The sequence below is a fragment of the Sander vitreus genome, chromosome 18 (genome assembly GCF_031162955.1).
Source record: "Sander vitreus isolate 19-12246 chromosome 18, sanVit1, whole genome shotgun sequence".
Taxonomy (NCBI): domain Eukaryota; kingdom Metazoa; phylum Chordata; class Actinopteri; order Perciformes; family Percidae; genus Sander; species Sander vitreus.
Window position 1 is genome coordinate 1,343,153 of NC_135872.1, and position 16,675 is coordinate 1,359,827.

General features: G+C 44.7%; 2 protein-coding genes across 6 annotated transcripts; both read right to left on the bottom strand.

Moving 5' to 3' along the window:
- Nucleotides 1–141: 141 nt before the first annotated feature.
- Nucleotides 142–8,427, bottom strand: LOC144533791 (interferon-induced protein 44-like). Of its 5 annotated transcripts, none has more exons than XM_078275354.1 (7): nucleotides 7,360–8,427; nucleotides 4,660–4,686; nucleotides 3,549–3,973; nucleotides 1,527–1,668; nucleotides 795–966; nucleotides 586–686; nucleotides 142–488 (listed from the first exon to the last, which is right to left on the bottom strand). In XM_078275354.1, exons 4-7 carry the CDS (start codon nucleotides 1,641–1,643, stop codon nucleotides 330–332), a joined length of 549 nt encoding a protein of 182 aa, XP_078131480.1. In that variant the 5' UTR covers nucleotides 1,644–1,668; nucleotides 3,549–3,973; nucleotides 4,660–4,686; nucleotides 7,360–8,427; the 3' UTR covers nucleotides 142–329. The 5 variants fall into 5 exon arrangements, with proteins under 5 accessions (XP_078131480.1, XP_078131479.1, XP_078131483.1 ...); XM_078275353.1 differs by having other exon boundaries at nucleotides 4,660–4,693; XM_078275357.1 differs by adding an exon at nucleotides 2,968–3,160 and having other exon boundaries at nucleotides 795–860; nucleotides 3,549–4,693.
- A 763-nt stretch (nucleotides 8,428–9,190) lies between these two features.
- On the bottom strand, nucleotides 9,191–15,178 carry LOC144533788 (interferon-induced protein 44-like). Its single transcript, XM_078275350.1, has 9 exons — nucleotides 15,069–15,178; nucleotides 14,444–14,566; nucleotides 13,546–13,590; nucleotides 13,398–13,431; nucleotides 13,005–13,200; nucleotides 11,361–11,504; nucleotides 11,081–11,252; nucleotides 10,328–10,428; nucleotides 9,191–9,424 (listed from the first exon to the last, which is right to left on the bottom strand). Exons 2-9 carry the CDS (start codon nucleotides 14,463–14,465, stop codon nucleotides 9,233–9,235), a joined length of 906 nt encoding a protein of 301 aa, XP_078131476.1. The 5' UTR covers nucleotides 14,466–14,566; nucleotides 15,069–15,178; the 3' UTR covers nucleotides 9,191–9,232.
- Between the last annotated feature and the right edge of the window lie 1,497 nt (nucleotides 15,179–16,675).

A 16,675-nucleotide genomic window follows, 5' to 3' on the forward strand; every position in this document is an offset into this window, starting at 1 on the left:
TGGGAGGAGACCTCGGGGAAGACCCAGGACTAGGTGGAGGGACGTCCAGCTGGGAGGAGGCCTCGGGGAAGACCCAGGACTAGGTGGAGGGACGTCCAGCTGGGAGGAGGCCTCGGGGAAGACCCAGGACTAGGTGGAGGGACGTCCAGCTGGGAGGAGGCCTCGGGGAAGACCCAGGACTAGGTGGAGGGACGTCCAGCTGGGAGGAGGCCTCGGGGGAGACCCAGGACTAGGTGGAGGGACGTCCAGCTGGGAGGAGGCCTCGGGGAAGACCCAGGACTAGGTGGAGGGACGTCCAGCTGGGAGGAGGCCTAGGGGAAGACCCAGGACTAGGTGGAGGGACGTCCAGCTGGGAGGAGGCCTCGGGGAGACCCAGGACTAGGTGGAGGGATTATATCTCTAACCTGGCCTGGGAACGCCTCGGGATCCCCCAGTCGGAGCTGGTTAATGTGGCCCGGGAAAGGGAAGTTTGGGGTCCCCTGCTGGAGCTGCTACCCCCGCGACCCGACCCCGGATAAGCGGATGAAGATGGATGGATGGATTTCTTCTCTGTGCAAACTCAATAAATGACAAATAATATACTACCTTTTGCTTTAGTATCTTGCTCCTGTAGACATTCTTTACATCCTTTTTGATCTCTGGACAGATCAAGTCAATCTTGGTGAGAATGGCCACTTGAGGAATATCTGCAAGGAGAACATGAACCCATTAGCTTCGCTGTCATGTCTTCCCTGTACCAGAGTGGCCTACATCAATCTCACAGGGAAAATAATAATCATGATTTCTGTTCTGACTCAGGTCAGAGGCCTCCTCCCTGATGTCCTGCAGTGTCTCTATAGCTTTAGGACTCATCTGAGATACTGTGTTGGCATCAACGACACAAACCAGAACGTGCACTTTGTCGTTGGCAGTAGGGGCTGCGTTGTAGTATCGATCCTCTTTTGATATCTTACATTCAGGATTGAACTGGAAATCAAAGTAAAATCAAGGATGACAATTACCAAGATTAATAGGTAACACTTATCGTAATCGTGACATGACACTGTCATAACTATGACATGACATTAATGTGTCATAAACATATAAACAAGTCATAAACGTTAATGGCTTCTGTCATTAAGTGTGATTCAGTTTTTGTCATGACAAGTTGACATTGTTTGGGTTGTCTGGATTATGACAACTTGACATTAATAAAAGTGACATTACCAGAAGTTGTCTTGGTCATGACTAGTTGACATTACATTTCTTTGGAGTGTCCTTATTAAGAAAACTTGACAGTAAACAGGATGACATTATGTCAACTTGTCATGACAAAAACCAAATCACACTTAATGACAGAAGTTATAAAAGTTTATGACACATTCATGACAGTGTCATGTCATAGTTATGACAGTGTCATGTCACGATTACGTCGATACCTTCAAAAAGTGTTACCGATTAATATAATGCTAAACAGATAACAGTAGTTATTTAAATATATTTTAACCTAAATAATGTTTGTTGAAATTATGCAGTTTTAAAAGTACCGTGTAACCGTCTCTCACACGTCCCTTCATCGCCTGTTTGACATCTTTCACGTAGACTTTTCTGCGTCTGCCCCATGCTGTCATTGAGACCCAACGGGTAAAAGGTGTCCTGCCCATCCTTTTGGATCCTGTAGGTTGTGTACTGTGAACCACATATAGAGAAAAGGGAAGTTATTAAGCATGTCCTGTCTGGTCTTTGGACTTGTGTTGTATTGTTGTGTTGCTGCAGGTGCTTCTGTTCAGAGCACAGACTGTAAAAATAATGGACAAAGAAAACCCGATTATATTTGGGTTAAGGCAATACCCCAGTTTCTCAACACCATGTGTACACCTTACCCCGGAAATCTCATGACCCGGTTAAAAGACCCATGTAACTCCTCCAGTAACCGGGGGATTCCTGCATGTATACACTTTAACCCAATCGGGGTATGCGTCTGCACATGCTAGGTTATAACACCTGTTGGTCAAAGAGAGTAAAACAGGCCGATACTGTATATTACAGATGATCTAGTGATCTGTGATACACTATCAGAGATGGTTTTTGAATGTATTTTGCGCCTGTAAAGACTTAAAACATGTTCTTTTGGTATAATATAGTCAACTTAACTGTATAATAAAGGGATTTCCTTGAGAGGAATCAAACGTGTGTAAATCAATGCTTTATTCATAATATAATAATAGCAGCAGGGACAATATTAGTAGGCTATTCTCAAAACTGGTACGTGGCAATAGTTTAACAGCACAGAGGGCGGTGAACGTGCTCCTGTAGATCATGGATGTGTAATAACCCGTGTAGATTTGTCATGTGGTACGGACAGGCAGCGAGGCTTCAGATGTCATCAATGAGGTAATTAGTCTAAAATGATACAAGCCTCCATACGCACTTCGAGGACAACTTCTGGGATTTCTCAACACATGCTTCGAAGCTTCGACACAGAACACAACATCACTAGGCGGCAGCCTAATAATGTCTAGCCAACCAAGCTATCTATTTAGCGTTAGCTGGTAACTTTAAGGGACGGTTTGCAGATTTCTGTTCTACTGTACATGCAGATGAACGGCGGCAGTATCGCCAGGTCTGTGTTTACCCGTCGGTAAATCTCCGCTGGATGACCCGCTTCAGAAGGGTTGAAAATCTGCAACTTTCCCTCTTTCGTGTTCAGCTTAAACAACACTGGCTTGGCCGTGCCGTCCTCCCCAGCTCCACTCTCTCGTCCAAAAATTACCACGCCTTGTTGCAAATAAACAAGATGGCGAAGCCCATATTGCCAAACTCAAGGCTTCAAAATGGCAGTCCACACCACACTCACCAATTGGTGATGCCACTGATGCTATGTACATTTGTTATACAGTCTGTGGTTCAGAGCTATATTAACTAACAGTAACAGAAGTACTAGAGACACATCAATACTTAAACTGTATATTTATACTTTCTTTGTACCATTTTGGTATGAGAGTTGCCAGAGTTAGCCACCCCAGCCTTTTTGGACATTTTGCCTTTTATGACACTTTGGACAGAGTTGATGAAACTGGACTTTCCAGCTCCAACCGGACCATGAAGGAGAATCCTGAGCTGCTGGCCGTCAGTCTGAGGTCTGTAGTCCTTCACGTACTGCAGATCCCTCTGTTTGTCTCTGCTCAGGGCAGGAAATTTTGCTCAGGGCAGGGCAGATTTTCTTAACACAGCAAATGTAAATTACTCAGTAGGTTACTGTAAGGCTGCATTTACACCAAATCAGGCATTGTGGCAATTAGGGCAGCAGTGTGGAAATGTCATTTAAGTGGCCCGTATTAACTGCTTAACTGCTGGACTCAGTAAACTTTTCTTAGCCTGAATCTATAGTCTCAGTGTTGATCCTTGAGTTTTGGAATCCATAAGTCCTATCAACGAATATTTGGGAATTAGTGTAATTGAGTCAGATATCTCTGCCTTCGGGCCTGTGTCTTTACTATTAACACACACAATACAATAACTATTAATTTACCATTTATTAGTGATGGTTATTATAAAGTGTTACCCACCAGGTTGTAGCACAAGTGCTCGTAGTCCCTGGGTAGGTTGGTAAAACAATAAATATTCAGAGGAGGTGAAGTCCCTCCCCTTTGCGTCGAAAGGAGCCAGTTGAGATGGTTCGGGCATCTGGTAAGGATGCCCCCTGGGCGCCTCCCTAGGGAGGTGTTCCAGGCACGTCCAGCTGGGAGGAAGTCTCAGGGAAGACCCAGGACTAGGTGGAGGGACGTCCAGCTGGGAGGAGGTCTCGGGGAAGACCCAGGACTAGGTGGAGGGATTATATCTCCAACCTGGCCTGGGAACGCCTCGGGATCCCCCAGTCGGAGCTGGTTAATGTGGCCCGGGAAAAGGAAGTTTGGGGTCCCCTGCTGGAGCTGCTACCCCCGCGACCCGACCCCGGATAAGCGGATGAAGATGGATGGATGAAGTCCCTCCCCTTCCGACGGACCGGCATGGGTGGTAAACGGGGAGAGACAAATAATGTTTTGATCCCATTTGAACTGAGCCATGGATTACACATATGATGTTCGTCAGTTTAAAAGATCATGTTGTAAGTCAAGGAAGTCTCAGTTTATTGTTAAACTGTTGAAGTATAAGACTGTGAAAAGTGTAATTAGAAAGACTTCACACAAAGTCGCATGCATGACGTCTCTCTGAAGCTACGATGTCCGTGTGTATTGTACCAGCATGTAACGTTACTCAAATGAGCAGAGGATCTCGCTCCTTCTTTCACCTTTCTGCTGATAAAACTTTGCCTATCTATGGTGTCTCCAATGTGTTCTTACGAGGTCTTACGAGTGATTATCTGTCTGCATCGTCAGATTAAAAAACATATTTAAGCAATGTTACACGAGAGGGTTTGATTTAACGTCATTATTGGCACGAGCTTACAAGCACCTCGGTCCTAGCCGCATCACTGAAGTTAGTTAGTCTGCAGGTAACTTAAGCTAACGTTAGCTTTGTAGAGATCATGGGATTCCCAAAACTGAATAACTACCGCACATATAAACACCAAACTGCTTTGCTAGCTCAGTCTTGCTCCCAACAATCTTGTTGTAGATCATGTATTAGTAATCTGAAAGAACAAATCAGTACCAAGTTCACTTTTAGGTGCAAACTTACTCCCAGTTTATTGTCCTCCAAGGTTCACTGAAAACTTAAAAAAGAGTAAAATACATGTTAATATAAAACACAATCTTTCAGCAGTTGTATGAATGAGAACTCATTTTCAAAAATGATCTTACAAGGAGAGGATGGAGGGTCAGGAGAGGATGGAGGAGAGGATGGAGGGTCAGGAGAGGATGGAGGAGAGGATGGAGGGTCAGGAGAGGATGGAGGAGAGGATGGAGGGTCAAGAGAGGATGGAGGAGAGGGTGGAGGGTCAAGAGAGGATGGAGGGTCAGGAGAGGGTGGAGGGTCAGGAGAGGATGGAGGGTCAAGAGAGGATGGAGGAGAGGGTGGAGGGGCAGGAGAGGGTGGAGGGTCAGGAGAGGATGGAGGGTCAGGAGAGGATGGAGGAGAGGGTGGAGGGGCAGGAGAGGATGGAGGGTCAAGAGAGGATGGAGGAGAGGGTGGAGGGTCAGGAGAGGATGGAGGGTCAGGAGAGGATGGAGGAGAGGGTGGAGGGGCAGGAGAGGGTGGAGGAGAGGGTGGAGGGTGGAGGGGCAGGAGAGGATGGAGGGTGCAGGAGAGGGTGGAGGGATGAGAGGGTGGAGGGGCAGGAGAGGGTGGAGGGGCAGGAGAGATGGAGGGAGAGGTGGAGGGGGCAGGAGAGGATGGAGGGGCAGGAGAGGATGGAGGGTCAGGAGAGGGTGGAGGAGAGGATGGAGGGGCAGGAGAGGATGGAGGGGTCAGGAGAGGGATGGAGGGGCAGGAGAGGTGGAGGGGCAGGAGAGGGTGGAGGGAGTAGGGGCAGAGAGGGATGGAGGGTCAGGAGAGGGTGGAGGGGCAGGAGAGGGATGGAGGGGGCAGGAGAGGTGAGGGCAGAGGGGATGGAGGGGCAGGAGAGGGTGGAGGGGTCAGGAGAGGATGGAGGGGCAGGAGAGTGGATGGAGGAGGAGAGGTGGAGGGCAGGAGAGGGATGGAGAGGGGAGAGGGTGGAGGGGCAGAGAGGATGGAGGGTGGAGGGGCAGGAGAGGATGGAGGGGGCAGGAGAGGGATGGAGGGGCAGGAGGAGGGTGGAGGGTGCAGAGAGGATGAGGGTGGAGGGTGGTCAGGAGAGGGATGGAGGGGCAGGAGAGGGATGGAGGGTCAGGAGAGGATGGAGGGGTGGAGGGTCAGGAGAGGATGGAGGGGTCAGGAGAGGGTGGAGGGGCAGGGAGAGGATGGAGGGGCAGGAGAGGGTGGAGGGGTCAGGAGAGGATGGAGGGTGGAGGGTCAGGAGAGGATGGAGGGGCAGGAGAGGGTGGAGGGGCAGGAGAGGATGGAGGGGCAGGAGAGGATGGAGGGGCAGGAGAGGGTGGAGGGGCAGGAGAGGATGGAGGGGGCAGGAGAGGGTGGAGGGTCAGGAGAGGATGGAGAGGGTGAGAGGGGTCAGGAGAGGATGGAGGGGCAGGGAGAGGTGGAGGGGGGCAGGAGAGGATGGAGGGTGGAGGTGAGGGCAGGAGAGGATGGAGGGGGAGGGTCAGGAGAGGATGGAGGGGCAGGAGAGGGTGGAGGGGTCAGGAGAGGATGGAGGGTGGAGGGTCAGGAGAGGATGGAGGGGCAGGAGAGGGATGGAGGGGCAGGAGAGGTGGAGGGGTCAGGAGAGGATGGAGGGTGGAGGGTCAGAGAGGGATGGAGGGGCAGGAGAGGGTGGAGGGTCAGGAGAGGGATGGAGGGGGGCAGGAGAGGGATGGAGGGTGGAGGGTCAGGAGAGGGATGGAGGGGCAGAGATGGAGGAGGGTGGAGGGTCAGGAGAGGATGGAGGGTGGAGGGTCAGGAGAGGATGGAGGAGGATGGAGGGGCAGGAGAGGATGGAGGGGCAGGAGAGGTGGAGGGGTCAGGAGAGGGATGGAGGGTCAGGAGGGGATGGAGGGTGGAGGGTCAGGAGAGGGATGGAGGGGCAGGAGAGGATGGAGGGGCAGGAGAGGTTGGAAGATAGGATGGAGGGTGGAGGGGCAGGAGAGGATGGAGGAGAGGGTGGAAGAGAGGGTGGAGGAGAGGATGGAGGGTGGAGGGTCAGGAGAGGATGGAGGAGAGGGTGGAGGGGCAGGAGAGGGTGGAGGGGTCAGGAGAGGATGGAGGGTGGAGGGTCAGGAGAGGATGGAGGGGCAGGAGAGGTGGAGGGGCAGGAGAGGATGGAGGGTCAGGAGAGGATGGAGGGTCAGGAGAGGATGGAGGGGCAGGAGAGGTGGAGGGTCAGGAGAGGATGGAGGGGCAGGAGAGGATGGAGGGGCAGGAGAGGTGGAGGGGCAGGAGAGGTGGAGGGTCAGGAGAGGATGGAGGGGCAGGAGAGGATGGAGGGTCAGGAGAGGATGGAGGGTCAGGAGAGGATGGAGGGGCAGGAGAGGGTGGAGGGGCAGGAGAGGATGGAGGGTCAGGAGAAGATGGAGGTACAATGGACAACATTTTACATTTTGCATAAAACATAGACATGTGTTGAACAGATAATGGATCGCTATGAACCAGAACTATATAAATGAGTCCTGGTGGGAAACTCACACATCTAAAGAGAAATGTTATGCAAGAACTGTTTCCTTCTTTTCACGTCCAATATCCAGCTAAAGAAATGTGTATTATATTTCCTAATACTATTCTGTAAACAACGTTAAAATCATCAATACAGAAAACCCAATTTACCATTTAAACATAAGAGAGCAACCTTTAGGGAAAGACTCTTACCTGCTGTTGTACTGGAAGCAAGTCAAAGGCAGAATGTGTGTTGAGGGATTATTAAGAGCAGTTTATTATGTTAACTGCCACTTTCACTTTCACCTGCAAGTAAACATGATCTGTCTCAGTGTGATTAGAGGAGAGAGCTGTGATACCATCGGCACGTCTGCTTTGCAAAACCCCCATCTTTCCTCCTTTTTGTCTCATATTCATACAAGCAAATGTTTACTGTCAGCTAGATGCACAGACCACGACATCCCGTCTGCAGCAAGCCTGCACAATGTTTCTTTAAAACAATAGTAAGAGTTTAAGTACACCATGCACATATCTACATATTAAAAATATAAGATTAAAAACAAAACATATACAACATACATATAATACTTTAATAGAACTATTATACTTAATAGAACTCAATAGATTAAGTTGTCAGCACGCTTTAAGAATGTATTCTGCCAAAGGGATCAAGAATTAATAAATGCAAGAAGGCCTACAGACAGCTATTGGTTACATATTCAAAGGAGTGCAATCACTAAACGCAAATACTGCAAAATAGGCTTTCATGGCATAGCATCACATGAGTTTGTTGCGCAACAAGTTTTATATTACTCGAATATACATACAATTTGTGTTGCCCAGCGCAAATATGCATCAATGCATTGACTTTGAATGTAACTGCGTCAGGTCTAACGTTTGCTATGCGTTTGGTGTGGTCACTCTATAATTCTACATTGATTAATTTTGTCAATGGAAATGCATGCACTCACACAGCCTTTCTGCAGTTCCTCACAGCTGGGATCAGTCTCAGTTGTCCCTCCTCTGATGTGTTGTATTCCTTAGGTCCAACTCATCCAGAACCTCCCCTGACATTCAGAAATATGGCTCTTTTTCAAACAAATTGCCCCAAAATAGATAGAATGGATGCATGCATGTACGTTGTATGGAACCCAAAAAACTGTCAGTTTGTCAGGAAAGGCTTGGACCCAAATGCAGAGAGCAGGCGTTTGAGTAGAGCTTGATAATTTATTAACACAACAAAGTACAAACAAAAAGTGTCCTGGAAGCAGCAGGTAAAAACTACAACACAAGTAATCGGGATGTAATAATCGGGAATAGGCAGGAAACGAAACCACAGAGAACACGAGACAAAAATATAAAGACACAACAGGACAGAGCAGGACAAGACAGGACAAGACAGAACAAGACAGAACAGAACAGAACAAGACAGAACAGAACAAGACAGAACAGAACAGAACAAGACAGAACAGAACAAGACAGAACAGACCAGAACAGAACAAGACAATACAAAACAATACAGGACAGAACAAGACAGGACAGAACAAGACAGAACAGACCAGAACAGAAGAGGACAGAACAAAACAATACAGAACAGAACAAGACAGAACAGAACAAGACAGAACAGAACAGACCAGAACAGAACAAGACAGGACAGAACAGAACAGAAGAGGACAGAACAGAACAGAACAAGACAGAACAGAACAGAACAAGACAGAACAGACCAGAACAGAACAGGACAGAACAGAACAGAACAAGACAGAACAGACCAGAACAGAACAAGACAGAACAGACCAGAACAGAACAGACCAGAACAGAACAAGACAGAACAGACCAGAACAGAACAAGACAGAACAGAACAGAACAAGACAGAACAGACCAGAACAGAACAAGACAGAACAGAACAGAACAAGACAGAACAGACCAGAACAGAACAGACCTATTCTGGTACAACCTCTAAATACAAGTATGAACCTGAAAATGAGCAGAATATGAGCACTTTAAAATAAAACATACAAATGTGGCAAGCAAAAAGTCATAAATCTTAGATTGTTAGAAATCCTGCTGTTTAATGTCACAGATTATTTTAACATGACATAGCATGACGTTGCTGACTCTTATTGAAGTTGATGCAGTCGTCTCCTAAGTTGATGATGTGTTTCAGGGCGCTCAGGATCAGTGCGTCAACGTCACTGTTGAGGTCGATTTCTGACTCGTAGTTCTTCACAGGGAAGATGCAGTTCATGGGAACTCCCACTGTGACACTGAACTGCTCCATCTACGTTTAAAAATAATCATCACAGCATCTCATCTCAGGACAATATACCGACCAATTGGACTGATACAAATCTTATTAAGTGGATCAAGTGTTGGCCGGACATGACCGATCGTGTCAGTCTTCATCAGGTCGACGCATTGTAACAAAACACATAATTAGGGAGAAATTGAGAATTGATCTGAAGTTGCAGCCTCTCTTCTAGCAACATGACATCATGACTTTGCGTAAACATACACGCCACTTTGTTATCTGTACACATTTTAAGCTATTTGCGTGTATGTCTACGCCGTATACAGCGGACGGCAGTCTGCAGCGTCACAGCGGAAACATACACGTGGCGTGTTATCACGAGGCTGTGGTTGGGTTTAGGAAACGTGACACGTGGGACCCGATCCCCGGTCTCCTGGGTGAACGTCCTGTGTTTGACCCATCCTTCCCCCCGACCAACCTCCCTATGCAGATTTCCGCCCTTTCATACTACTCACTACGGTGTCAATGCACACACAATCGCAAGGTAATGTAAGTCAATGGAGGCCAAACGGCGTTGATAAACACGCTAAAAGGCAAGTATGCATGTTGATAACACGCCAATAATGGCATACGAATTGGCAGTGTCATACATACGCCACTTCATGACATCAGTTTGCTTCTAGAGGAATGATCTGAATCCAGACAAAGAGATTTACATGGCTTTAAATAAGGCGAAAACAGATCTTTGGTATCCGGTAGGAATTTGAATATTGGCTAGGGTATTGAGTTTGGATCAGAATTAATATACATGTAGGGAGAGAATAAGTTTGGGTAGTGCTCTTATACTGAACAATGTGATTCATGTACGTCAATACACTTTTAACTGTGACTCCATCACTGTGCAAATGCATAATATTACTCATTAAAACATACCTTTTCCTTCAGGTAATTGACCTTGTAGACATTCTGTATATTTTCTTTGATTTCAGGACAGACCTCATCAATCTTGGTGAAAATGGCCACTTGAGGAATATCTGCAAGAAGAACACAAAACTACTGAGTCCTGTAACATAATAATGTGACAGAATAAGCACCACAGCTGCTGCTCTCTGTGATTACAGAAACTATAAACAAAGCTACAGGAGGGACTGCTTGATACTCAGTGTGCAGACTGATCTCATGTGGCGTATGTATGGCACGCCAATTTGTATGCCATTATTGGCGTGTTATCAAGACGCATAATCGCTTTTTAGCATGTTTAAAGACGCCATTTGGCCTCCATTGACTTACATTACCTTGTGATTGTGTGTCAATTTACGCCGTAGCGAGTAGTTTGAAAGGGCGAAAATCCGCGCAGGGAGGTTGGTCAAACAGGACTTTCACCCAGGAGACCGGGGATCGTGTCACGTTTCCTAAACCCAACCGTCGCTTTCTGCTTTTACTAAACCAACTCTGCCATTGTTGTCCCGTGTCCCGTTATTGTTTTCCTAAATCCAACCCGTCCCCTGTACACGCGGATAGCTCCAAATGCGTACAGATAACACGCCACTTGGCTTTAGAAAGTGGAGTGTATCTTTATGCAAAGTCATGATATCACATTGCAGTGTGGCTTACTGCATTAGGATGCCTTTTTTCCAAGTGTTATCGATTAAAAACACCAATGTTTTCAGAGATTTCTGCTCTTACTCAGGTGAGTGGCTTCCTTCCTGATGTTGCGAATCTTTTCTTCAATTTCTTTGTGCATGCAAGTTATCGTGTTGGCATCAATGACACAAACCAGAACATGCACTTTGTCGTTGTCAGTTGGATGGTTGTTGTAGAATGGGTCGTCCTCCGACATCCTAGAATCACGATTGAACTGGAAAACAAGTTTGTATCCAGTTAAATGGCAGAAAGTAAATATAATTTAGTGTATCATTCAAAATAAGAAACTTATTTTGTGGAAAACATTGCAAAGTAACTGTACCCTGTAATTGTCCTTCACGTGTCCCTTCAAAGCCAGTTTGATATCGTCCACTTGGACACCTTTGTCCTTGGCCAGGCCCATTATGTCATTGAAGACAAAAGGGTAAAAAGTGTCTCGGCCTTTTTGGATATTGTAGGTTGTGTACTAAAAAGCAGAAAGAGAAACGTGCAGTTATTATGGTCAAGAAATAGACATCAATACTGAACAACTGAATCAAACATTTAGGTGTAAGACAATCATTTAAAGAAAAAACAAGAAATACGGCATAAATGGCATCAGAAAAAGGATTTTTGAACATTTCTCTTAACCTTAACTATCTGAACAGCAAAAGCAGTTTTAGTTGGCTAAACTTAACCAGACCTTAACCACAAGAGCTGCAGAATATTGTAGCTGCTTGTGTATAATTTCCTGTTGTGGCTGAATTTAAGAAACAGGAAGACAGCCTAGCTCGGAAGCTTCCGCAACAGTTAAAACTTCCTTTCAACTGTGGGCAATAACAGTTCATTTGCAGTAGTTGTGTTACTGCTGCACATATTGAGAAACTTCCTGAATAATAGTTTGGTATTGGTAGATTGTTTTGCAGTTGTCTAATGCCGAATTCAGGTGTTCCTCCAACACGTTCTCACTCCCATCGCGTAAAATACGGACGCTTGGACAGGTGCCTTTGGCGTTGTTATTGACGCTAAAAGTCTCCTTTAGCGTCAGATCTAAACGCTCTTTATCTAAATGCTCTTTATCTAAACGCGCTGGGTTGGGACTATTGCCGTCAATTTTGATGCAGTTAGGTTTAGGAAAAGGTTGTGGGTGAGCTTATAAAAGTAGACCGAGACAGTTGGGTTTAGAAAAAGAACGGGACAGTTGGGTTTAGAAAAAGAACGGGACAGTTGGGTTGGGTTTAGGAAAATTGTAAAGGCTGTTTCATGCTTCTGAAATAAAAAATACATTTCAGAAAGGTTTGCAAAGTTTTGATATGACAAAAGAAATTTGGGATATTAATAATGTTGTTCGCCTAGTCCTGTAGGGGAGGGTGTATAGCCGCAGACACGACACCCTGCTACCCTTTGCTAAGCCCTGCTACTCCCTGCTACACCCTGCAGTGCCGTGCTATGCCCTGCAATGCCCTCCTATACCCTGCAATGCCCTGCTACGCCCTGCAATGCCCTCCTATGCCCTCCTATGCCCTGCAATGCCCTCCTATGCCCTGCAATGCCCTGCTACGCCCTGCAATGCCCTCCTATGCCCTGCAATGCCCTCCTATGCCCTGCAGTGCCCCGCTCTGCTGCACCATGAACAATAACTACTATTTCTAGTCATAGTTCCATTATCTTTATTGTGACTATCACACCCCCAACCGGCACCGTCAGACACCGCCTACCAAGAGCCTTTCTTGGTAGGCTTCTTTCTTGGTAGAGGTTTCTTCCTGAAAGGAAGTTTTCCTCACCACTCGAGGTTTCTGCTTCAGTTTTTCCTCACCAGTGTTGCACTAAATGCTTGCTCTTGGGGAAATTATTGGAATTCTTGTAAATGATACAGTGTGGTCTAGACCTACTCTATCTGTAAATTGTCTTGTCTTAACTCTTATGATTTGATACTGTAAATAAAATAAAATGGAATTGAATCAACGCAATGAAACGTTTGCCATACCCTTTTGGTAAAACAGTCGTGAGAGGTGTTGTCCGTCAAAGCCTGGGCGTATATACGGCCATGTAAGACGCTTTGGACAGAGTTGATGAAACTGGATTTTCCAGCTCCAACCGGACCATGAAGGAGAATCCTGAGCTGCTGGCCGTCAGTCTGAGGTCTGTAGTCCTTCATGTACTGCAGGGAACTCTGTCTGTCTCTGCTCAGGGAAAGGAAACGTAGACTAAACTATATTTTATAGAAACGTTACCCAGGTGTCACACAAAAACTGGGTTGTAAGTTAATCAGGATGTCATAGAACAAGGAAACTGACATACAAACAAGGTTGATTACAAGTAAACGTGTATAGTTTGTGCAGTAAAAGATTTTGTTGATAAAAGGTGCAGACACACTCACCCCCAGTTTATTGGCCTCCATGGTTTGCTGAGAACTGACAAATTGCACAACAAATGTTTAGATGAGTCAAAAGAGACCCGCAGTATGCAATAATGTGTAATTGTCCATAAATAAATAAGAACTGGTTTTCTTTTTTAAACAAACTTACGTAGAGGAGCTTTGGGTTCTTTACGTTCTTTTTTCCTCCAAAATCCTAAAAAAACAACAACAAAAACACATCCAAATTATGTATTAACTAAAGTAAAAATACAACACAAAACCCAGGCTTTAAATACATAAAACATATAATAAACAGACATACAAATTCACACATACATTCAAACAACAAGCAGACATCCCCAACCCCCCCCACCCCCCCACGCCCCCTTTCATTACTTGTTAACCATTTAAGGTAAACTCTTCTAAGAGATCCTTTTAATTGGTGATGGTTTGCCCCGCCCCATATGCGTAAGCCCCGCCCCCTTTAATAACTAATGACTCGTTTCTTGTACACTTTTGTGTGAGGTATCATTGAACTCAGCAGAGAGTTCCCTTTTCATTGGCCCATTCATCGCTGCTTGCAGCTTTAATTCTGTTTTTCTTATTATATATTCTGCTAATACACTGCATATATTTATATTATTCTTACTACTAGTATAATGCCACTGCTACTACATTGCACATATCTGTACATGTTCATACATTGTTCATATTACATAGCCATATTTATTCTGCTCTTATAACTATACTATATTTCTTGTCCTGTCTATGCTCCACCCGTCTATACTTGTATATCACATTTGCACTTTTCTGCTTTTTTGCACTTCTGGTTGGATGCAAACTGCATTTCGTGGTCTTTGTACTCTGCACAATGACAATACAGTTGAATCTAAGCTAATCAGTTATTGATGATCATATTTTGAACAATAATAAACAGTTGAAAGTGCTGCACAACTAGAGAAAATACATTAAAACAACACAATTCAACATACATAAATGAAACAAGATTCACACAAAGATAGAAAGCCGTTCTAAGACTATTAAAAGCAACGATAGATGTGGCTGACCTAGTTTCTGCAGGAATGTCATTCCAGGGTTTTGGGGGTCCGGACTGCAAAAGCCAGATTACGTCTTAGTTCTTAGTCACCAGTCAGGCTCTGGGAACACCCAGCAGGCCACAGTCAGCCGATCTAAGAGGGTGCACAGGCTCATTAGGAGTCAGAAGATCTTTAATATCGCCTGATTAGGATCTGAAATAGGCCCGAAACTGAAAAAACTGACATGTTTTAGAGGACAACATTTTTTATATCTGGAATATTACGCCAAATTGCCTAAAAAATAACATGGATGTACGTTGGACGTATGGAAACACAACGTTCTTCCCAGGAAAAACAAATGACTACTTGAGTTTTCAGTGTTTAATACAGTTTTATAGCATTTGAAAAAATATTTCAAAACAGGATATCCTGACCAAACTGACCGATACCAGTCTGTGATCCACTCAACATCCTCTGAACTAGTCAAAATAATTCATAATTACTGCTTTTTTAACTCAAAAAGTAGCTATAATGTCAACAAGATTGCATAGGTGCAGTTAGGCTGTGGGTTAAAAGCATTTAGTTATTACTAGGATCTGAAATAAGCACAATACTGACAATTTTATGACATTTGAGGGTAATGGAAAGTTCATACCTGCGTTGTTGTACTGGAACAAAGTGAGCGTAATGTAAGTAGCTGTCAGTAAGTGATCCTCCCCCACATAGAGACCAGAAACCACATACATTTACTTTCATTTTCATCAGGATGTTTGTTTTCTCTTTTCAAAGCAGTTTTATTTTATGTAAAAAGACAGTATCATTCATTTTATAACAACTAAACTTCTTGCTACAGTTTCATTTGAGACCCACACATCACATTTAAGACGTAAACAAAAATCTTTATGATTATGAATATGGATTTGTACTTTTTTCTTTTTTGGGGGGGGCATTTCAGCCTTTATTGTATAGGAAAGCTGAGATATGAAAGAAGAAAGAGAGGGATGCTTTTATATAGACCTTACTGGTCCCCTAATACTGTATCTGAAGTCTTTTATATAGACCTTAGTGGTCCCCTAATACTGTATCTGAAGTCTCTTTTATATAGACCTTAGTGGTCGCCTAATACTGTATCTGAAGTCTCTTTTATATAGACCTTAGTGGTCGCCTAATACTGTATCTGAAGTCTCTTTATATAGACCTTAGTGGTCCCCTAATACTGTATCTGAAGTCTCTTTATATAGACCTTAGTGGTCCCCTAATACTGTATCTGAAGTCTCTTTTATATAGACCTTAGTGGTCCCCTAATACTGTATCTGAAGTCTCCTTGACTCCTGATCGGCCCATCTGAGCTTTCATTTTCTCAAAGGCAGAGCAGGATACCCAGGGCTCGGTTTACACCTATCACCATTTCTAGCCACTGGGGGGCCATAGGCAGGCTGGGGGAACTCCTATTAATGTTAAAAAACCTCATAAAGGGACATTTTCATGCCATGGGACCTTTAAGTATTATAGTAGTAATACTACAGTATTTCTACATTACAGTTAACTTTTTTATAGTGAGGCACAGATCTGTAGCCTGATAACTGGGTTTACTTTTCATTGTGTCAGTGATGATGCACAAATGGCTTAGATCCCAATCACAAAAGTCTGATAATGGTAGCAGTTCATCAGGCCGCTAGCCAAACTAACTGCAGCATCTAGTGACTATACATTTGAATCAAGAAATATCTAAATCCATTGTTGACAGCTGAACATAATAAGCTTTATGAAGGCCGTTGGCTGCTGTTTTGTACTGCATGTAGGACAGGTGTGCCTGACAAGTGCCTATGCCTTTAGTTTCTGTCATGTGATGTCTTTGATAGTATTTATTTAGTAAAGAAGTATAAAATAGTCATGAACCTTGACATGAAGTGAAGATTTTTCATCAGCTTTGGGTTTTGCAATTGTATCCGTGTACAAACAGCTTCATTCAGCTTATGTGTGTTACGTAAATAAATGTAAGCGGTGTGATGCAAAGTAGCTCTTGGCCACTTCAAGTTTTTTTAAGTAGCCCTCAGATGAAGAACGGTTGGAGACCTCTGATCTATACGTTGCTTTACAACAACAGCTTTATGTTGAAGAACTGAATGCTGTTTCATGGAAGTACATCTTGCTGCGTTAACTTGTGATTATGAGTTTTAGAAGTTCAATTATTGAAAGGCTAAATGACTAAATGCTATATAGGCCTACATCATTTCTGTCCCTGAAAGCTGAAAACAATCT

What these genes read in the sequence shown, in the direction of transcription:
- LOC144533791 (XM_078275356.1), bottom strand. Translation starts at nt 1,643, where the DNA reads ATGGGCAGGACACCTTTTACCCGTTGGGTCTCAATGACAGCATGGGGC. An exon ending in GTGTGAGAGACGGTTACACG is followed by an intron (nt 967 to 1,526) that starts GTACTTTTAAAA and finishes TTTGATTTCCAG; the next exon opens with TTCAATCCTGAATGTAAGAT. An exon ending in GCAAGATACTAAAGCAAAAG is followed by an intron (nt 489 to 585) that starts GTAGTATATTAT and finishes CGGGGGTAGCAG; the next exon opens with CTCCAGCAGGGGACCCCAAA.
- LOC144533788 (XM_078275350.1), bottom strand. Translation starts at nt 14,465, where the DNA reads ATGACATTCCTGCAGAAACTAG. An exon ending in GACATTCCTGCAGAAACTAG is followed by an intron (nt 13,591 to 14,443) that starts GTCAGCCACATC and finishes TTGTTTTTTTAG; the next exon opens with GATTTTGGAGGAAAAAAGAA. An exon ending in ACGACTGTTTTACCAAAAGG is followed by an intron (nt 11,505 to 13,004) that starts GTATGGCAAACG and finishes TCTGCTTTTTAG; the next exon opens with TACACAACCTACAATATCCA.